The following is a 23,354-nucleotide window of genomic DNA, read 5'->3' on the forward strand; positions in this document are numbered from 1 at the left end:
AAATAAAATTTTAATCTTCAAATTGAAACATACTGTGAAGTAAAAAAAAGCCTGTTTTAATCAGATAATCAGTTAACAAACAGATTTCCTGTTTGATTGAGGATGGTATTTGACGGATTAACAAATAGATATTAGTCATAAATCAGGATTAGCAAGAGAAAGAGAACAATAAAAATCCCACCAAAGTGCCTTAGGGGATAACATTAAAATGTAAGCTGCTTCCAGGTGAATCAAATAAAAGATCAATGTAGTACAACAAACCAATATCCCTATGGAATTTCCATGTTCAGTTTTAGTCAACAATATAACATCAACCCATGATAATGAAATTGTTTTAACTCGAAATGGAATGATGGATAGTCACCGCCTAAAAAAATAACAACATCGATGCCTAAATCAAACAATTTGATCATCGTTATTCTCAATCATAGCTCCGCTTCCACGATCAGCACCATCCTTTTCATCAGTTTCAGTTTGCTCTAAACCCTCTTCATGGTCTCCATTTACTTTTGGCGAGCGCTGATGGGAATGATTTTTCTCCTCATCTGAGTAGTGCTGATGTTTGTCATGTGAGTGATGGGGTTGGTGGTTGGGCTTCTTGTGTCTTGATCTTTTTCTTTCTACTTCAGAATCTTCGTCTGAGTACTTCCCCAGTGACCTGCTTCTTCGCCCATGGCTGGGATCATCAGAATCGGATGATCTCAACTCCACATTATGCGATCGCTTGTGATGTTTATGGTTCCTTTTGTGGCTTCTCTTACGATGAGCATCATCACTTGATGAGTCAGATTCACCAGGTTCTGATCGTCGGTGTCGTCTGTGATGCTTTCCATGACCTCTTCTACGAACTGGACTGTCTTCTTCATCAGTAGAGAAGTCTGATTCACTATGTTTTGAATGGCGATGCCTTTTGTGATGCCTTTTCCTCTTGCTAATTTCATCAGCAGAAGAATCAGAATCACTTGAATCTGATTTTGATCGTTGACGTTTTAGCTTCTTGTGATTCTTCTTTCTTCTCCTCTCCTCGTCAGAGATGCTCTCAGATTCATCACTACTAAAATCACTAGATTCTGAGGACCGTCTCTTAGCCCTGCGCTTGGAGCTTTTGTCTTTCCTTTTCTCATGGTCAGAGTCATGATGAGAATGCTTCCTGTGCTTCCTATGAGATCTTTTACTGGTCTTCTTACCCTCATCATCAGTGTCATAATCACTGTCACTGTCGGATCCTGATCTTTTCTTATGTTTTGCAGCCTTCAGCCTCCTCTCTTTAGCTTCAGCTTCAGCCTTGGCCTTCGCAGCAGCTTCCAGCTTCTGCTCCCACTTCAAAGGAGCTTCCTTTCTCTCCATAATTTTCTTCTTCTTCTCCTCAACCAGCTGGATGAATCGCTTGGTGTCCATTTATATATAAAACCCAACTCAAAAACTGCATTTTGGTAAAATGATGACCGGAAGTGCATCTCACAGAAGAGAAAAATCAAAGTTAGTTATAGAACCAAATCAAGTCAATAATTTGAATAGAATGAAAAAGGACAAACACCCTATGATACAAAACATTACAATCCTCAGATTAGTATCCAGTCAAAATCTACTGAACATTTGTTCTGTTATAAAAAAAGATATGCAGAAATCGCAAGACCAACTCAACAAAGCAACAATAGCAACAGCGTGCCACATCTTTATACCTATCATATGGAAAAAATAAAATGGATGCCGAAAACTTTGGGAATAATAACAATAATAAAATCATCACATCTTACCTAGTATGCATTATTCTCCCTTACCCACTTAGAAACACGTACCCAGAAATACAGATGCTCATGGATGTGGGGCAAGGCTAAGATTCAATGGCGTAAACAAAATTACATAGGAAAAAGTTCGCTGGAGAAAACTATAAACTATTTTCTGCACTGGGAAGAATTACTGAGGAGATTCATAGAAATTGAAATGATATCAAATAGAGAATCTAAATCTTGTACATGTCTTTGCTCATATCCCTATCCCTATCATCAAACGAATCAAACAATTCAACAGTTCAAAGACAGTAACTCATTAATACTCTCCCTTTCCTTTTCTTACCTTATGTGTGGAAGAAGCAAAATCCAGCTAGCAACAATCAAACCCCAAATTCAGCAATAAGCAATTACGCTCTATCTGCATCAAATCAAAAGATATGCCTATCGTTGAAATGCAAATCCCAACAATTTAAAACCAGACACAACAAACCCTAAATAAAATTATACCAAGAGGAAAGAAAAGTACCAAGAGAACCCTAAATGATATGATGCCAATAAAGCCCTAATTAAACCGATCGCGAAAAAATACCCTATATAAATTGGTAGCAAGAAACCCTAATAGAGAGAGGATCGTAAAAGAAATGAAATGGAAGAGGAAAGGAATCAGTACCTAAGCAAAGAAGCGAATCGGGGAGGAGTGGTTAGGGTTGGGGTAGGAGTTGCCGCAGCGAAGAGGGTTGCTCCGCTCCTTCAAGAAAGAGGATCGACGAATAGATGGGATGCTATGCTGCGTGCCTTTGCCTGCACTCTATTTATACCCTACTGTAATACCTTAATACATTAATTAATTATTTAATAGTGATTATCCTTCTTTCTCTTTTCTTGAACCGAACCGGGTTCTCTCTACGCGTATTAGATTAGTTATTAATTATTAACCGTGTCCGTGTGTGCTAGTCGGAGTGAGTGACAAGGTTCCTATAATTTTGTGTCATGATGATTTTAGTTAAAATTTTTCAGATAATTTGTGAACACTAAAAATTAATTATTAAATTGGTTCATATATAATGGTATATATTTATACATATTAGTTCTAATATGTTTTAACTAAACAATTAGCTACAAGAGTAATTATACTTTTATACCAATTTTGTTAGTAAGTGAATTAGTTTGTCCTTTAAATATTTATCCTAAAAGTTTTCATATAAAAAAATTACAGCATTTAAATAAGAATCTTTATATCAAATTGATTATTTGATATCATACGCGTGACATATTGACGAAAAATTCGTGTTTAAAATATTTGTATTTAATCGATTTTTGCCTGTAGATTTATGTAATAGAAATAAATATAGAAAGTAATATATAAATTTATTTTACAAGAAAAATAAGAGAAAGAAAACTGAGCTCATAACATAACTTAACAACTAAGGACAGCAGAGATTTAACCAAACGGTAGAGAGAGAGAAACATCTACTCTACACCCAAATCCCAAACCCAAACCAGTCGCATTTCTCTCTTTCCCGATGGCCGCGACGCCGTCGTCCTCCGCCGCGGGAGCCACCAACATCATGCTCGCAATTTTCGAGAAGAAGACTAATTCCGTCGACCTGTACCGCCCTCTACGCAACTACATCGCATTCAACTACTCCGAGCGTGAGGCCCAGAACCTCGAAGACGATCTCCAAACCCTAAAGCAGCAACGCGCTGACATCGAGCGCCACTCCGATCCCTCCCTCCCTTCCCGCCGGGACCTTCTCCAGTCCTACTTCAGAGCCCTCTGCCTCGTTGAGACCCGATTCCCAATCTCCCCCGACCCGGCGCACGTCAACGCCCTCACCTTCGTCTGGTTCGACGCCTTCAAGCCCAAGCAGAAGTCTTCCCAGCAGAACATCCATCTCGAGAAGGCCTCCGTACTCTTCAATTTGGGAGCAGTGTACAGCCAAATTGGGCTTTCGTATGATCGCAACACCGTGGACGGCCGTCGCCAGGCCTCACATGCGTTTATAGCAGCCGCGGGGGCGTTTGCTTATTTGAGGGATAATGCGTCCATGAAAGCCTCCATTGGAGGATCCGCCACCGTGGACATCTCGGGGGAGTGCGCTGGGATGCTTGAGAAGCTGATGCTAGCTCAGGCTCAAGAGTGCGTCTTTGAGAACAGTATCGCCAAAGGAAGCACGCCAGGTGTTTGTTCCAAGATCTCTAGGCAGGTCGGTTCAGTTTTTGGTTTTGCTGTTTTTGCTTTGATTGAACTTCTGAAATTCTAATTGATTTTGTTTTAGGAATATAAGCTGATGAAGCTAATTAATTGAACTTGTAATTGGATGCTGTAGGTTGGGCTGTATTATGAGGAAGCTTTAGCTGCATTGAATGTTGCACCTTTAAACACACATTTTGATAAATCGTGGATAGCGCATGTCCAGCTGAAATCGGCTTTGTTCTATGCTGAAGCTTGCTTTAGGTATGGACTGGAGCTACATGAAAAAGAAGAAATAGCAGAGGAGATTGCACGACTCAGGAGTGCCATTAACGTGCTAACTGAGGCGAAGAGAAATTCAAAGGGTGCTGCAGCACAGATTCTCGATGCAATTGGCAAGTTAGAGGCCAATATTAACCGAAACTTGGAAAGGGCTGTCAAGGAGAACGACAGGGTTTACCTCATGAGAGTTCCTTCTCCCAGTTCCCTACCACCTCTTGCAGCATTTTCTATGGTGAAGCCAATGGCAATGAGTGAGGTGCTGGATGCAAGCAAAGAGAAGATGTTTGCTAGCCTTGTACCTGACAGTAGTACAAAGGCCCTCTCCAGGTATACTGAAATGGTAGATGACATTATAAGAATGCAGGCTGAGAAGCTACAGCAAGCTAGTGAGCTAACACGAGTTAGGCTCAAGGAAATGGAACTTCCGGATTCTATTCTTGCTTTGGAAGGAAATTTTACTCTTCCAACAAGTCTCAAAGAAGATGTGGAGGCTGTGCAGATCAGTGGGGGACCTGCTGGCTTGGAAGCAGAGTTACAGCAACTGAGGGACCTAAGGAGGGTGAATCAAGAATTATTGGTCCAGACTGAGGAGCTGTTGCAAAAGGAAGCAAGAGAAGATTCTCAATTTAGAAGCCAGTTTGGGACAAAATGGACTAGACCTCAATCAAGCACTTTGACAAAGAACTTGCAGGATAGGCTGAACAGGTTTGCAGGTAACTTGAAGCAAGCTGCTGAAAGTGATGGTCGAATTGAGCGTTCGGTTAGAGAAAATTCGGCATTCATGTCAATCCTTGATGCCCGCCCGGTAAATTGTTGTACTATTTGTTATGATTCATTTGGCTCTTGGTGTGGCTAGGACATGTTGCTCAGTCATTGAACTTCCTATGCACTTTACCAGATTGAATCCGCACTTCCAACCTTGGCAAGGCCGATTATGTCTTTAGATCAAAATGAAGATGCTATTGTGGGATCTCTCAAGCAGAGCCTGGTTAGTTGCTGTTTTTGGTCCTGTTATGGTTATTTTATGATTGTTATATTATGATTTTCAAAGAATAAGATTGACTACCAGTTCTTGAATCAATAATTTATATGACTGTTATTTTTCTCTTAGAATTTTCTGGTATATGTGACAGATTTTTTGCTATATTGGCAATTTCAGTAATATTTTTGTTTTACAGTTCTTCAGTTCATCCTATCTGTGTCATATCGTGGGAAAATGTACTGAGCACTGAATAGCTTTCTTCCAAGTACAGTCGTAATTAAGAAACCTTGCTAAAGCTAGAAAATTCAGGAGGAAAATTTGAGATGTGAAATTGAATGGAGTATTGATTAGAGTTAGCAGTAGGAAAAGGGATTTCAGTTTACAAAAGGAATATTAGTAATATATGTTCTAATTGTTTCATAGGGTTATAATTTTAAAAAATGACTACAACATTGGCATTAGATGTGTTTATAATTCTTATCAAATTTTGTGCTCGCTATTTCAGAGGCAACTAGAAACTCTTGGAGCCCAAAGGGCTGGTCTTGAAGACATGCTTAAAGAGATGAAAAGAAAGGTACACCTGATTAGGATGCTTCTTGTGGAATTTTTTCCATCCTATGTAATCCGTGATTCATGAATCTATAACATGTACTATTTATCTTTGCTTATATTTCTAAAAATATCTTCAGGATGATATATTACCAAAGTTGATGACATCCACTGGCTCTCATGAGGATCTCTTTAAGAAGGAAATAGCAAAATATGACCATATTTGTGAAGAAATAGCTCAAAATATTGAGGCACAGGAGCAACTGTTGATGCAGATCCAGGTATTGCATTATGTGCGCTCACTTAAAAAGAATTGATGCATATTAGAACTTTCTAAGAGAAATATTTCCCAAACTGTCTTGGTGGTTTTTTTTTTCTAAAACAAAATTTTCTGGGGTTCCTTTTTTACTTACTACATTGATTATTGTGAGCAAGCAACAATCTTCAATCATGTGATTCTAACAACCGTTTGCTTCTGTTTACAGGCTCAGAATGATGAATTCTCGGCTCTCTTCAATCTTGAAGACTATAAAGGTATATCGTATTTGGTTGTTCTCCTCAATATTAAATCTGATTTTAATGTGCACAAAACTGAATATTAACCAGCAACAGAAAATTGTTTAAACTGATGCATTAATTAATGGACCTTCTTTTCTATTTCAGTGGTAATAGTTGAAATGGCTCTTATTAGTTCATACAGAATGCTACCCTTTCTTTTTTTTTTTTTTTTTGGTGTAGTCACCCTACTTGTCTGATGGTTGATCTTTTCATGGTTTCCTTGTAATATCTCAGCTTCGCGTGAAAAATGCTATAAGCAGATTGAAGCTGCCATAGCCAAGTTTCGAGAGATAAAAGACAACATTAATGAAGGGTTAAAATTCTATGTTACTCTGCAGGTTAGAACTTATCAACTATGTGTTGATTGAATTCTATTATGCAAGAAATTATCTGAGTATGATTAAATATATGGTTGAAAACAAGTACTTGCTATTTATGCAAATTTCTGTTCGATAGGATGCGATCACAAATGTAAAGCAGCAGAGCAATGACTTCGTAATGACAAGGAACATCCAGTGCAGAGAAATGATTGAAGATGTTCAAAGACAAGTGGCTGGTCTGAGTTTCCAAGATAAAAGCTCAGGTGCTTTTAGTAGTAGCTACCCACCAGTTGGAAGCCAAAACCAAAGACCCAGTACACAACAAACAGATCCTCGTCCCCAAACACCTTATTATCAACCACCTGAGCAGCCTCCGGTTTCTTCCTACGGACAGCCCCTTCCCTCGTATGGTTCAGCAGCGCATCAGCCTCCACCTCCATACCACATTCCACCAACATCTGCCCCTCCATACCAACCCCATCAGGTTCATCAGCAGGCACCAGCAGAGTATGGCCAACCTGCATATCCTGGATGGCGTGGTCCATACTATAATGCGCCGGCTCAGCAACCTGGTTCTGTTCCCAGGCCTCCATATACTGTTCCATCTCCATACCCTCCACCTCATCAAGGTGGATACTATAAGCAGCAATAGTGTTAATCCAACCGTCTTCTATAATAAGAGAGATTATTCTTTCCGTCATCTCCTCAACAAATCGGATTTAGACATACCTGTTATCTTAAAGCTTTAGACCAGCGTGGAGCATCCGTATGTAATTTTTGGGTCGTTTCTGGATTTGTATTTTGATAGTTTGCATTGTCATTGGTTTGTGAATAGTTTATACAAAAAATGTTGTAAGTACAGTTGGTTTATTTCCAATTTTCTACTCTATGCAGAGGGGGGTTCCCCGATCTATACATGCCAACTCGTCCAAAAACATATACTTGTATCACTACATATTCAAAGATTTCTTACCCTCTTTTATGGTATGAGTAGTATCATGTTCGGGATTGTTTGTCTTTCAAAGAATGTACTATGTGGATTGTCCCTTGTGAACTATTATGTTGTAGATTTCTGCAAACTCAACAAAAGAATTAGTTGGATCATAACACGCACAAGAAATACAAGGGGATTAAAAAAGAAATTATTAAAAAAGAAATTATGTTGTTAAGGGGAACATCTTATTTGAACTCTGTTTAATAAAAAGTTCATCTGGTTCTTGGGCTTAAAGAAAACTTGTGCGCATCAAGCCATGAATATTTTGGTACTTGTGGATAGTCAAATATTAAAACATTCATTATCGCTGAAATATAAGATAACTATTTAACTATTTTATGTCATTTATTTTTCTACTACTAATAGAAGAGGTTAGCATAAAATAAAATAATTAATTTTATGTGTGATTGCTAAATTTTAATAATTTTTTTCATTAGCATATTTTTATTATTACTATTCGTAATATTTTATAACACAAAGAACGTGGATTGAACGACAAATAATCGCGTATTTGATCATCTAATCATGTATCATCTACGTTTTGTACATTTTATGACATATATTTAACGGCACCAGAGAATTTGAAGTTGAAAATTGCAAGTAAACATCATTAGCCACTTTGATCTGTTATTGACTTGATACAAATTTTGAACCTCTAATAAACCATTAGATATTTAAGCAAAATTCAAATATAGCATTAATATCCAGTTTAAGATAATTAGTAGTACAAGAATGGAACCAACTCTTTATTATATCCCCATTTACTAATTAAACCTGATGATGTTCACATTGAATAACACAGCCTATGGCCTTGGCTTGTTCTTTCTCCTGAGAAGAACAAACAGCACATCAAGTTTTAGTTTATCTTTGTCCATGATGTCTGGAAATTCCTTAACTTTCTCGGCAAAGCGTTCGAAAAGCTCATCAACTATTTCTGCTCCAAAGTGTTTCTCAATCATCCCTTGCAGCGCAGCTCTGAACCATGAAACAAATATTTGCACAGTTGGCAATGACACCATGTTCTTGAATTCCAATATTTCCATCCACTCAATGCTGAAACATTCATCACATCCTCTAAGAATTTCCTTCACAGCCTTGACAGAAGGGTATATCAAAGGCACATTGAATGAATCCACTTTTTCTTCACTAATCACTCCCTGCATTAATGATAATTAATCAATCAATTTGTTTTTCACTCTTCAAGATATGTAACAAAATAAAGGTTTACTAATTCTTCTTACCACTTTGGCCATATCCACAAGGCAAGTTCCAATGAGTTCAAAAACTTTAGCAGGGTCTACATCTGAATCAAGAACAACATTAGACACAGGAAACTGAAGTAGCATTAGCCCATTTCCCACAAGTTCTTGAGCTCTAGCATGGAGGAAATTCCCCATGTCTTTCCTATACTGAGTTGCATAAGCATCTGCCACTTCCTTAGGTGCATCAGTGTAATGAATCCTCCCTTTGTTACAAGCACTAGAATCTGAGTCTGTGATCTCATTGGGGAGCTTAGAGAGCCAGCAAAGTGCTGCAGAAGAGTGAACCAAATGAAGTGTTTGCTTTGGAAACAAGCGTCCACAGAAAGAGCCAGGAACAGCGGTTGCATAATAGATTCTTTGTTGGGGAAGGTTCTTGAAGAGTGTGTTGAAGTCATTTGAGACTTGATCATTGAAGAGGACTTGGATGTCTGGGATTTGAGAAGCAAGACCATGTGATTGGAATTGGAGTTGTATTGCTTCAGTTATGGTTTGCATTGCAAAGAATGTGTTTGGTCCTGTTGAGCATCCTAAGTCTGCTATGCAAATTGGTGTTGATGATTCATCATTTCCATGAATATGTTCTTTGGGATCAAAGCTTTGTGATATGGCTTCCTGGATCAGTCTTTTACTGCCATCAATCAAACCTTTCTGCAATCAAACAAACATACATTTCGGATTTATTTTGTAATTATAAATTGAATTCATTCAAAAAATAGTCAAAAAACTGTTAGCTGATTTAATATATTTAGTTAAATTGTTAAGTGTAAAGTATATTTTTTGTTCTTGAAGTTTGCCAAAAATTTCAAGAATACCCCTAAGTTTTATTTTGTTTTAATTTTGTCCCAAAAGTTTTCGATTTGCATCAAATATACCCTCGACGGCTAAATTTTAAAAAAATTTAAGACCAATCTAATAATATTGCATGAAAATTATGTTTGATTTACTTGTGTTGAGGGGTTGTTATTATGAAATTGTTGTTGAATCGGTCTTAAATTTTTTGAAAATTTAGTCGTCAAGGGTATATTTGATGCAAATCGAAAACTTTTGGGACAAAATTGAAACAAAATAAAACTTATGGGTATTTTTAAAACTTTTATCAAACTTTAGGGACAAAAAATATACTTTACCCAATTATTAAATATAATATGTGTGAGAAATATTTTATCTATCATCTTCAAATAAAATATTTTATGTATAATTTATTTATCTATAATAAAACTAATAATGATTATCCAATATCAATGATGTATATTTTCTAGATATAGAGTTTAATATAATAACTCTTAATTGGTATTATCTAGAGGAATAAAATAGAATTTGATAGGAGGTTTTATTAAAATGTGTAAAAAAATGAATTCTATGTTAAACACAAATATTAAGAGGTTATATTTTTTCTTTGTATGTTAGCCTCTTAATATTTGTGCTTAATCAAATGAGCTACACTAATCAATATGCTTTCTACTAAAAATGTTGATCCATTAACATTTTGAGATATGAAATTAGGAGCCCAACTACTAATAAAAATAGAGGTTATATTATTGTTATAAATAAATAAATGCATTTTATTATACATATAGTGTATGACAAGATTTAAAATGTCACGGGATATCTTTTTATATAATGTTTTATAGTTTTTTTTCTTTTTTTAGTCAAGATAATAATCTCATATAAAATATCATATAGTTTTGTTTTTTCATAATAATTTTATATTATATGCATTTATTGTTTTATATCTTACTCTATCCGTATCTAGATTTTTCTTTCCTTTGAACCTATCGTGTTCCCATATATATAATATATGGATGGTATATCATGTCTGATAATGTTAATATAGTATTATTATTGGTGCCATGCATTAAGTTATGAGAAATTATATTGGTCTTATCAATTATGAAAAAAATGCACGCAACACACACGCGCACGCATATATATATATATATATATATATATATATATATATATATATATAATCGTACGATTACAACCATTTTTTAAATAATCATTCATAGGATTAATATAAAAAATAATTATTTTTATTAATATAATATTATGTAATTGAATACATGTATAAAATAATTTTATGAAAAAAATACACACAATATATATATATATATATATATATATATATATATATATAATATCGTACAATCACAATCATTTTTTAAATAATCATTCATATGATCAATATAAAAAATAATTATTTTTATTAATATAATATTATCTAATTGAATACACGTGTAAAATAATTTTATGAAAAAAATGCATGCAACACACACATATATATATAAAATCTACAATCACAATCATTTTTTAAATAATCATTCGTATGATTAATATAAAAAATAATTATTTTTATTAATATAACATTATTTAATTGAATACACCTATAAAATAATTTTATGAAAAAATGCACGCAACACACACATACATATAATCGTACAATCACAACCATTTTTTAAATAATCATTCATATAATCAATATAAAAAATAATTATTTTTATTAATATAACATTATCTAATTGAATACACGTGTAAAATAATTTTATGAAAAAAATGCACGCAACACACACACATATATATATATATATATATATATATATATATATATATATTCGTACAATCACAACCATTTTTTAAATAATCATTCATATGATCAATATAAAAAATAATTATTTTTATTAATATAACATTATCTAATTGAATATACGTGTAAAATAATTTTACACTAAAAATGTATCAAAATTAAATTTATTAATTAATTAGCTTATTATTAATTACCTGAATAATGGAGTTTTTGGCATAACTGTGAGGACCCTCGCCTCCTTTCATTGCATATGATTCATCATCATCCACCACCACCATCTGCTGCCTCATTATCTCAAGATCACTTTTAATGGACTGATGATGATGGCCATCCAAAACAAAACACAAAATATCAAACACATATACATGCATCTTCGATCACCAAATTAAATAAAATAATGTAAACAATTTATGTTAATTATAAGAAAATCTATATATGTCGATGGCATAATTAACTCACCAAGGCATGCATCCTAGTAGGGCGTAACATTGGAAGTTGCATACGTTGTGATTGTGAGAGTGTCCTAATAACACTACTTGCCATGAAATTAATAGGGTGGTTTATCATGAGACTCGTCATTGTGTGGTGCAACAACTAACAATGATGTGTATAACAAGTAATGGATTTGAAGATGAAGTAGCTTCACCACAAGTGTCTCGTATATATAGACCCTAGCAGCAAATCAATAATAATCATTAATTAATTGCATTAAAATTAACACTGTACAAAATTGAATAACCATCAAGAAGTTAACAATTTATATTTTTTTTAAGGGTAAAAATGACGTGAAATTGACAACTAAAAATCGTTAGATGATTTAACAATGGTGGAAACTCAGGTGCAGTTGACTTTACATAAAGTTGATAACTGAGAGCGGTCAGATGATTTGACTGATTTGACTAAATTTTCATCTAACGGTCTTAACTATCAACTTCACGTAAAGTGAACTGCACCTCAATTGACTTCACATAAAATTGATAACTAAGAGCGGTTAAATGATTTGACTAATTTAAATAAATTTTCATCTAACGGTCTTAACTATCAACTTCACGTGAATTTTTATTTTACTCAATATTATTTAATTTGCCGGGGAATTTATTTACCATCTTCAAAATCTACCTGTACAGTTAAACTAAAAGCCATCTTAAGTCTTAACCACGTGCCAACTTGCATTGCATGTGTAGAAGGAGGGTAGGAGCAACATTTATTTGTCATCTTCTTCGTCAAAAATGTCGCACATATAATTTACTTATTATTTATACAATCATGTTATGAATATTATTAAAAAAATAGCTATCAAATTAATTATATGTATAAAATATAGGTTAAAATATATTAAAAATGAGTTGGATAATAAACATATTAAAACATGATTGCATTTTTTTAGGAGTTTAAGGAATTAATGAATGAAAATTCATATTAAAATGTAAAAACATACATTGCAATTTCAACCACGTTCAATAACCGCTAGGCTAGTTTGATGGTTTGCCATGAATTTCTCATCATAAAATATCATTTGTAAAATACTTACTACCTCGTTTTTCAATTCAACGGACGGTCAAATATTAAAGATCATACTAACAGGTCAACTTTTCAATGTCTTAATGTTCAAATCCGAACATTATTGGTTAGGAAAAAGAACGTTTATCAACACATTAATTTTAATTAATGTGAAACTACTGCATGCATGTATATGCTTTATTAATAAAAAAATTAACTAAAAACACGTATTAAAATTAGTAACTAAATAATTATATAAAAAATTATAAATTCTAAATTTAAAATATATTTATTAAGTATTTAATAACTTTTTTCTACTGATAACATTGTGTATCCTTAAATTAATGAGAGTGAAGAGCCATGGACGTTACTGGAAGTCAGACATGCTAGCAAGTAATTTCATTGTCAACAGCAGCCGGCTGCGGAAATTATAAAATGTTAAGTATTACGGTTTTTTAAGATAAACAATGACTTTTAATATAAATAATGAACTTTAAATTAATGTATTATTGAATGCATTATTGAATGCGTTACTATTTTGTTAAAGAGAAAATATCGAAAAACAATTGAACAATGCTTTTTTTAAATAATCTAAATAATAGATTAAAAAATTAATTTTAATTTTAAATTTTTTATTTTAAATTAATTAAATTTATTTATATTTAGTAAACCTAAAATATAATATATTATATTTATATTATTCATAATTTTTATTGTCTATCAGACTTATTTATTTTATCAATTTTTTGTTATTGACTGTTGTTATCCCTACCCCCATCAGGAATATGAGCATTATTTGGGGGAGTATGGTTCTCTGTTTCCATTATTTATTATATATATTAAATCTGTTATTTTTAAATTTAAAACTTCATTATTTTATTTGTATATACTGCAATTTTTTATTTTTACTAAGTTAATTTCTTAAAAATATACAAACTCTAATAAAGATATTAAAAATATTTTTCTACGAAAATATCAAAAACTTCTTAAGAATGTACCGTTTAATTATTATAAAAAATATCTTTATATAACGATAGTTATAAAATTTTTATCGAAGTATTTATCAAACTGTAAAATTTTCAATGTTTTGTGCTGTATTAATTTTTTTAAAAGGTTAAAAGTTTTACCATAACTGATTTCAAAACACTTATTATTGGTACAATTTCGTGATGCCTGCAGTATATTTTTTTTATGGTAAACGTTATTATTTTAATATTAGTGTTTTTGTTAACAACAATTAATTACTCTTCTAATTAAAAAAAAATCCAAATACATATTTTATATGAATATTAGGACATTTTTAAGGTACAGATGCAATTTTAAAGATTTGTCTATGTGGCAAAATCTTAACCACACATTCTAAAGCCACACTTTTCACCTAAAACCGTAACTCTTCACAAAGAAAAGCGTCACCTAATGGAAAAAAGTAAATTAGAAGACTTAAGAGAAGAAATAATTAAGTTATCAAAATTAATAGATCAAAAATTAATGATTTTAACTAATGTTAACTGTAATGACACCGAATTCTTAAAATCAATACAAAATGATTTCTCTCAAAATCTTTATTTTACTATAAGTTTTATTGAAGGACTTCAAAAACCTGAAAAAACTTATTCTTCACACGGAATTTCTAAAAAATGTTATCATGGAAATGATTCACCACATCTCTATCATACCTTTAACCCACAATTAAATTCTATAGTAGACATGCTTGAAGAAATTTTAGTATCCATAAATTTTCAGAGAAATAAGGAAAAAGAGAATCCCAAAGAAGAAAAATTTCAAAATATAATCAACATAACAGATTTAAAAGTAAAACCACCACTAAAATTATGAATATTGAAGAAAAATTAGAAGAAGTTACAATGCTTTTTAAACAATTAAAAATGGCTCAAGAAAATAATATTATGGAACAGGGATTTCAAATAGAAGAAGAATTAAATCCTGAAAATATAGAAAATGAAGAACACATCCTAGATTATTCAAGTGACGAAGAACCAGCAATTCCAATACAAGTAAAAAATGAAGCTGGAACATCTAAGGATAATCAATCTCAATTTAAATGGGAAACAGGTTTTGATAATTATGCTTTTAAAAAAGGATTTATAAATAAAGATTCAAAATATACAAAAATACCATCAAAATATGTTCCTAAAATCCAGGAAATGGAAGGAGATAGAATGCTCGATTTAGACTGTAAAAAGAATGAAAAAGAAATTTTCGAAAACTGGTTAAATTCCTTTTTATTAGAAGCCTTTACCAACCCAAAACTTAGTGAATTGTCTGGAAGAGACATTTGGAATTACATAGGGTTTCATACTAAAGGAACTATAAGAGATTATATGACATCAATAGAAAACCAAATAATAGAAGAATTAGCAACAAAAACAACAGCTTATGATAAGATATTATATATAATGATGATTCTATATAAAGAATTTTTTGGAAAAAATATTATATATCATAAACAAGAAGTCTATAATAAAGAATATCAAGAAGCAAAAAACCATTTAGCTAATATTCAGATATATGATTTATGTAATGTGGAGTCTTATATATGTGAATATAGAATACATTATTACAAATTAAAAGAAGAAGATAAAAATCATTATCTTAGTATGTATATAACAAAATTGCCATATCCTGCTAATGAGTTTATAATGGGAAGATTTATAAGAGAAATAAATAGAGGAACAATTGGAAATAATTTTGGTGGGGCAACATCTGCAATAAGAGAGGAAATAAAAGAACGGTGTATGCAAGAAGCAACTCAAAAAAGATTTGCAAATATAATTAGAATTTGCTGTCAGGATAATGAAGAGATACCTCAAAAATATGGTCTTAATAAAAATTTTCAAAGAAAAAGAAAATATCAATTTAGAAAAAGAAAATACTATCCAAACTGGAGAAAAAAGAGGTATTTTAGAAGGAGAGATAACAATAAAAACAAAAGACAAAAAAGTAACTATTGCCCAAATAAAAAAGAAAATTGTAAGTGTTGGTATTGCCAAGAAGAAGGTCACTATGCAAATGAGTGCCCGAAAAAGAAGGATAAAAAAGATCTTACTAAACAAATAGAAATTGCTAAGTCCTGTTTCATGGAACCATTAGAGGAATCTGATGATAACTTAGACTATATTTTTGAATATGTCTCGGAAACAGACTCAGAGACTGAGTAATAATGCCACATTTATTACTATAAAAATAACAGAAAAGTTTATAAATGCTTTCATAGATTCTGGAGCAACACAATGCTTTGCTAGTTCGAATATAAAACTTGATTGGAAAAAATTAAAGAAACCATTAAGAGTTAGAATAGCTGACAAATCAATACATAAAATTGACCAAAAAGCAGAGATGGTTGAAATTTTTATTCAAAATTATAGGTTCATTGTTCCATCTATATATATGTTAGATTCTGGAATGGATTTTATCATAGGAAATAATTTTTTAAAGTTATATCATCCATTCATTCAAGAATTAACATATATAGTTTTAAAAGCTCCACACGATTCTTCAATAAATCAAAAATCAAAACGTATAAAAATACCAACTACTACTATAGATAAAATCTTAAAATTTAAGATATTTTCTATATTAGAAACATGTTATTTAAATTTATACTTTCAGATAAATATCCCAAAAAATAATCTTGAAATAAAGATAGAAGAACTTTTAGATGAAATTTGTGCTGAAAATCCTTTAGATATTAAAAATACAAATAACGAATTAGTAAGTATTAAATTAAAAGATCCTACAAAAGAGATAAATGTTCCAAATAAAATCCCTTATTCCGCAAGAGATAGAGAAGAGTTTTCATTAGAATGTAGAGATCTTTTGGAAAAAGGAATTATAAGATTAAGTAAAAGTCCTCATGCGGCTCCAGCCTTTTATGTCGAAAACAATAATGAAATTAAAAGGGGAAAACGAAGAATGGTTATTAACTATAAGAAGATGAATGAAGCAACTATTGGTGATGCTCATAAACTTCCAAGAAAAGATTCTATTTTAGAAAAAATCAAAGGTGCAACTTGGTTTTCATCTCTTGATGCAAAATCAGGATATTGGCAACTTCGTTTAGACGAAGAAACAAAAAAATTAACTGCTTTTACTTGTCCAACAAAAGAATCAACAAGTGTGTTACTCTATGAATGGAATGTATTGCCATTTGGATTAAAACAAGCTCCAGGTATTTATCAAAGATTTATGGAAGAAAATCTAAAAGAGTTAAATGAATTTGTTTTAGTGTACATTGATGATATACTAATTTTTACAAAACAGGATAGAGAAGATCATCTTCAAAAATTATTAATAGTTCTAGAAAGATGTAAAGAAAAAGGATTAGTTCTTAGCAAAAAGAAAGCAAGAATAGCAAAACAAGAAATAGAGTTTCTTGGATTAATTCTATCCACTCAAGGAAAGCTAAAACTTCAGCCAAATGTCCTAGAAAAGGTAAATTTATTTCCTAATAAAATAGAAGATAGAAAACAATTACAAAGATTTTTAGGGTGTATAAATTATATTTCTGATCAAGGATTCTTAAAGAATATAACAGAATACACTAAAAGCTTATTTCCAAAAATAAGTACTAAAAAAGAATGGAAATGGGATGAAAAAGATAGTATGCAAATTCAAAAGATTAAAGAATTATGTGAAAAACTTCCAGAACTTTATATTCCAGAAGAAAATGACTACTTAATAGTAGAAACAGATGCTTCAGACATAACCTGGTCAGGATGTCTAAAAGCTAAGAAAGCTATAAAAAGTTTGGAGCAAAGAAAAGAATCACTAGATTCTAAAAATTCCCCAAAGGAATTACTTTGCAGGTATATTTCAGGGACTTTTACTCCAACAGAACAGAGATATACCACTCATGAAAAGGAAACTCTAGCAGCAATTAAATCTCTTAAGAAATGAAAAATTGATTTATTACCCAGAGAATTTACATTAAGGACAGATTCAAGCTACCTAACAGGTTTCATACGATATAATTTAAAAGTTGATTATAATCATGGACGATTGGTAAGATGGCAATTATTTTTGTTACAATATCCAATAAAAATTGAATATATTAAGGGTGACAAAAATGTTATTGCAGATACATTAACAAGAGAATGGAGTTCGTCTACAACGCATTAGATCAAGAAATTCAGAAATATGAACAAGAACTCGAAAAATGCAAGCATTGTCAGCAAATAAGGACACAGATCCAATCCCTCAAGAAGGCCATCGAAGCAATGAAATCAACACAACAACCAAAACCATCAGAGCTCAGTCAGCTAAGCGTGGTGGATAAATCAGGTGAAGAAAATATTCCAGAAAATAAAACAATTGCTGAAATTATCAAAAAATCCACCCAAGATAAAAAATATTATGTAATTTATAATGGCCCCATGAAAGGAGTATATGATGCCTGGGAAAAAGCAGCACCATTTACACATCAATCAAGGATAATTCATAAAGGAGGGTTTTTAACACTGGAAGAAGCAAAGGAATCTTTCAGGGAATATGAAGCTCTTCATCCAGAGCAAACCCTAAAAAGAGCAGATAAAGCTCCAATTCAAACCCAGAGAACAGGGATAATAAGAAACATTCCTACAAGGGCTGAAATCAAAGAAAAGAAAAGGGTCTGTAGATCAAATCTCAGAGAAACCCTTAATATAGTCCTGAACTGGACTGAAGAAAAAAGAGCAATTTTGGGATATTATCCTATTGCCAAAGAACAGCTAACAAAGCTGGTTATATTTCCAGATGCATCCTCATCGGACACCTATCAGTTTTTCCAGTATGGATTAATTGATACAATTTTAATTTTTAATGATCTAAAAATTATTAGTGAGTTTCCTGCAGGATTCGTTGATGCAGTGAAGAGATTTAAAAATATGATTGACAACGTAAATCCAAGGGATATATCCCTAAAATTTACGAACAGTCAACCTATTTTTAATGAAGAAGAAGAATGCTTGGTTCCAGCACACCAAGTAATATTCATGTCCGTCTTCCCAGGAAATTTTCAACCAATTGATCAAGTTCAAGATTTAACAATCTACAGTCATGAAGGAAGGCTAGCCAGCACACTAGCAAGGGTCTTCGAAAGAACTCAAAAGATAACAAGGGAATCTCACACAAGAATTAATTATAAAAGCAGAAATACTTTGCTTGTGTCTAGTAAAAGGAATGAAATTGAAGAAAGAGAGATGAGACTCTTAGTGGAATTTGAATCAGCATTCTACAACTTATCTGGACTCTTAGAAAAGCTCCCTGAAGGGATAAAGAGGAATCTCTGCTATTTGATAAAAGACAGAGAAGACCACAAGTGCCAGCTATGCGTCTCAGAGTTATCTGAAGAAAGCAATAATAAAACGGAATCAACCCACATGATAAAGGAAGAAGACAACGCATCTGAAGGTCACATAATGAAAGAGGAAGACAGCACATCTGAAGCATCTCTCAACATTATTGCATAGTGACGTAAGCACTTAGGTCATAGAGCACCAACAATGTATCTGGTGCAAGATAATAAACAATGACGTAAGCAATGACGTCATAAGAAGGGTAAGGATGGGAATTGTCCATCAGACCCAACCATTATAAATAGGTTGCTTAGGCAATTGTAGAATTATCAGAAAATAGAAAGCAGGAGGCAAAGAGTACTCACATGCTAGGAGAGCAAGGAGGAAGCTGCCAAGGCGATTCTATGGTCTGAGGAAGAATTCCCTTAGGAAAAATAGTTCTAAACTCCCCTCTGGAGTTAGTATTTACAATCTCCCCTCTGGAGATAAGAACACCTTATGTAAAATATACTAAATAAAGGAAGTTTTTCTCCAGAAAGGTACATCTTCATCCTAGTCTTTCAATTATGAATTATTTAGAAAGTTTAGAATTAACAGAAGAATCAGATTATTATAGATTAACTGCTTTATTAGATAATGAAAAACAGGCTGTTCTAAAAACAGAATTAAATCTCAAATCAAATGAAAATTTTAATAAACAGAACCTTTTAAAAGAAGTTTTTAATAGGAAAAATATAATATACTATGGAAAAATTCAACTTGAAGCCCCTATAAAGATAAAATCCGCCAATGGAGAACTTGAAATAGCTTTGATAAATGATGAAGAAATAAGTAAACAGATCGAGAAAATTAAGGATCAACAAAAAAGATCTAAAATTGGATGGATTCATATTAGTACTATACAAGTCTTAATCAAATCTACATATATGAAAGGAATTAATTCACCAATAAGCCTAGCAATCTGTGACAAAAGAATTACTGATGACCCAATAGACCAAATAATTGGAATTGTTCATGGAAACTTGGCAAATGTAAATGTTAAATTCAACGCCCATCTTGGATATGCTATACCTTTATCAACTGAAAATCTTGGAAGATCTATAAGTTTGGCTTATAAATTTCACAGAAAGAATCTAATGGAACAAGATGATGAACCATTTTCAATTACATATGCAATAAATTATGCTTTAACAAATAGCCATCATAGTATAATATTTAAAAACAGAGAAAGAATTTATGTCGATGAATTATTTCAGAAAATTGTAAAAACAGAAATACCAAAATATAAAGCTATTGAAAACCAGTTCTATTATTAAAAGAACCATCAGGAAAATTATTTTCATCGAATTTTCAAATAAGAGAATCTAAAATTAATAGCCCTTTAAGTTTATCTAAGTTAAAAATTAAGGAAGAAAATTCTGAAATAAAAGAATTAACAAAAAAGGTCGAAAAATTAAATGAAACTCTAAACACTAAATTATGACAATAAATAGAGAAGAAATATATGTAACTTATCAAGACAAGAAACAAGAGCTCTTTGAAAGAGAAAATCGTTTGAATTATTTACAGTTTTCTGAAATAAATCAAAGAGCATTCGAAGCTCTAAAAATAATTTATGACAAGTTAAAAAGAGAAGTTGAAGAACTAGAGAAATTAATAGAATCTCTGGAAAAAAGTGATGAATCGATGATAGAGTTTGCAGAAATTCTAAAATAAATAATGAAGTATAAAAAGATTGAAAAACCAGAAAATAAAATAAAAAGAAAAAGGGCGGAAAAATTAAAAAGTAAAATAAAGGAACATAAAAGAGAATTAAATAATATTCAGATCGAAATTAATGACCTTATAATAAAAAGGATAGAAATAAGAATAAACATAAACAAGTTGGAAAGAAACTTAAAAAATTTATAAATGCCTGGAAAACCATATTATGACTTAAAAGAATTAAAACTATTGAAAGAAAAAATGGAGTATGAAGTTGAAAAATTAAAAAGATATTTAGAAACAACAGAAAGTGTAGAAATAAAAGAAGTTTTTGAGGATTTGAAAAATTATATTAAAGAAAAAGACAAACAGATAAAAGATTTTATATACAATAATCCATGCAAAAAAGAATATTATAAACTAAAACAAGATTGAAAAAATCAGAATTATAAATCAAGGACTAATAATAAATAATCACACAAGAAAAATAATGGTCAATACTTTAGATTATAATTTTGCACCACAAATTGAATCTATACAAATTATAATCTTATTTGAGAAATCAATTTCGAAAAAGAAAGAAAAGTCGAATGTTAAAATTGAAAAGTCAAATGTTAAAATTGGTATCAGAGCCAAGTTAACGATTAAGGGTAACACTTTCTCTTTAAGTAACACTTTTAGTGACACGCTTTTCAGCCACAAAAAGACAAAAATCTGTACACCCACATCTGTATACTATAAGGTCCCTGAATATTAATATTAGATGTGTGAATAGTTAGTAATTATTACCATCAATAAGGCTTTTTGTATGTGTTGTCTGTATCTCTCATAATTACTTGGTATCAAATCTGAAACTCCAATTGAGTCCGATGCATGAATCTTGCCACGTCACGGGTGCCACGGCGCCAGTGTCGGTGGCGCCGTGGCGGTGCTATAAATCTTGAATAGCGTGCTGTTTTGGTATCCAATATTTAGGTGAATTCTATTTTAATTCTTAATATTTTAATTCTTAATATTTTAATTCTCTTATTTTTATCTCAAAATATTTAAAATAGTATTAATATTATTTAATCATTAAATCATTCACTATCATTTAACAAAATTAATATACTGTAAATAATATTTTTTTTTAAAGTTATATTTGTTCAATTTTTTTTACATATTTATTCTCTTAACAATGCTAAATTTTATTCTCTTATTTTCTTTTTCTTCTTTTTTAAATTTCTGTTAAAAAATTAATAGTGTGAAAATAAATTTGATAGTAGAATAACATCGATGCTATTTTAAATATTTTTAGATAAAAATATAATAATTAAAATATTATGGACTAAAACAAAATTTATTTTAAACATTAGAACCAAAATTTATTCTAAAAATATAATGGGAGTGATTGTATTTATGGATAGGATTATTTATTTTGAATTGGGTAGTTGGATTTATGGATTTGGATAGTTTTTGTTTTAGGCCTTAAAGAAAAAACAAGATAGTGGACTCATTGGCCAACAGCAAACCTATAAATGGAGTTCAAATTCTCGATGGATTAATCTTTGACCTGTAGGGTTAATAATATTATTAAACATAAACTGTATGAATTGGTAAAATACATGCAATATTATATACGAATGAAGGTTGATTCAGAAGGTAAAAAATTCATATGACACAAGTTTGAGAAGTCCATGTCCTATTTGATCAAGCAGCTTGCGCTTAAGAAGAACAAAGAGTGCTACTATCTTTTGCTTTTGCATATCCATTACATCAGGAAACTACTTCACTGCTTAGTGAAACGATCATACAGCTCATCAATTATTCCAACTCCCAAGTGGCTCTGAATCAGTCCTTCCATTTGCTCAACCATTGCTCTCTAGAATTTTCTTCAGCTCCTTGACGGGTGGGCAAATTCAAAGAGTCCACTTTTTCTTCTTGACTTTTCCCTGCCTTGACAAAAAGCTAGGCATCAGAAACTTTGTAAATGAATTAATAATCTATACGACCACTAACCTCAACAGATTCTTTCTCCATCAAGCTATATCTGCAAGCTCTAGATAAGTTTATGAAACAATGAAGCAAAAAGTTCAAAAGAAAAGTATAGGAAGAGAAATGAAAAGAAACCAACACTTTACTTTGAGTAAACTTAGTTTGTCTGTCCAATAATAGCATACTGCATGCATGTCACATATGTTTATATGCATTTTGGAGATGATGTTTAGTGCCAAAAAAAACTTATGAATACTATTTAGATTTAATGAATATTGAAAGAAGTGGCATGATATATTTGCGAAGACGAAGTTAATAAATCATGCGCATGTCTATAAAATAACATGACAATTCGTCCAATTTCTGTAGACGGTGCAATGCATAGCAATTATTTATCATTTATAATTGTCACGGGGAGTCAAATG

At 31.6% G+C, this 23,354-nt stretch overlaps 3 protein-coding genes across 6 annotated transcripts; 1 reads left to right on the forward strand and 2 right to left on the reverse strand.

The window, feature by feature from the left end:
• Window positions 1–163: 163 nt before the first annotated feature.
• LOC112775512 (uncharacterized) lies at window positions 164–2,562 on the reverse strand. 4 transcript variants are annotated; one of them, XM_025819167.3, is made up of 3 exons: window positions 2,404–2,562; window positions 2,077–2,151; window positions 164–1,423 (listed from the first exon to the last, which is right to left on the reverse strand). In XM_025819167.3, exon 3 carries the CDS (start codon window positions 1,396–1,398, stop codon window positions 397–399), a length of 1,002 nt encoding a protein of 333 aa, XP_025674952.1. In that variant the 5' UTR covers window positions 1,399–1,423; window positions 2,077–2,151; window positions 2,404–2,562; the 3' UTR covers window positions 164–396. The 4 variants fall into 4 exon arrangements, with proteins under 4 accessions (XP_025674952.1, XP_025674951.1, XP_025674953.1 ...); XM_025819166.3 differs by having other exon boundaries at window positions 164–1,457; XM_025819168.3 differs by lacking the exon at window positions 2,077–2,151 and having other exon boundaries at window positions 164–1,457.
• A 436-nt stretch (window positions 2,563–2,998) lies between these two features.
• Window positions 2,999–7,605, forward strand: LOC112777192 (vacuolar-sorting protein BRO1). Its single transcript, XM_025821496.3, has 8 exons — window positions 2,999–3,940; window positions 4,064–5,014; window positions 5,108–5,197; window positions 5,697–5,765; window positions 5,881–6,021; window positions 6,226–6,274; window positions 6,533–6,636; window positions 6,755–7,605. The coding sequence occupies exons 1-8, from the start codon at window positions 3,257–3,259 to the stop codon at window positions 7,268–7,270; spliced, it is 2,604 nt and encodes an 867-aa protein (XP_025677281.1). The 5' UTR covers window positions 2,999–3,256; the 3' UTR covers window positions 7,271–7,605.
• A 587-nt stretch (window positions 7,606–8,192) lies between these two features.
• LOC112779932 (loganic acid O-methyltransferase) lies at window positions 8,193–12,091 on the reverse strand. Its single transcript, XM_025824281.3, has 4 exons — window positions 11,918–12,091; window positions 11,653–11,772; window positions 8,854–9,522; window positions 8,193–8,769 (listed from the first exon to the last, which is right to left on the reverse strand). Exons 1-4 carry the CDS (start codon window positions 12,035–12,037, stop codon window positions 8,416–8,418), a joined length of 1,263 nt encoding a protein of 420 aa, XP_025680066.1. The 5' UTR covers window positions 12,038–12,091; the 3' UTR covers window positions 8,193–8,415.
• Window positions 12,092–23,354: the final 11,263 nt, after the last annotated feature.

The sequence above is a fragment of the Arachis hypogaea genome, chromosome 19 (genome assembly GCF_003086295.3).
Source record: "Arachis hypogaea cultivar Tifrunner chromosome 19, arahy.Tifrunner.gnm2.J5K5, whole genome shotgun sequence".
Lineage (NCBI taxonomy): Eukaryota > Viridiplantae > Streptophyta > Magnoliopsida > Fabales > Fabaceae > Arachis > Arachis hypogaea.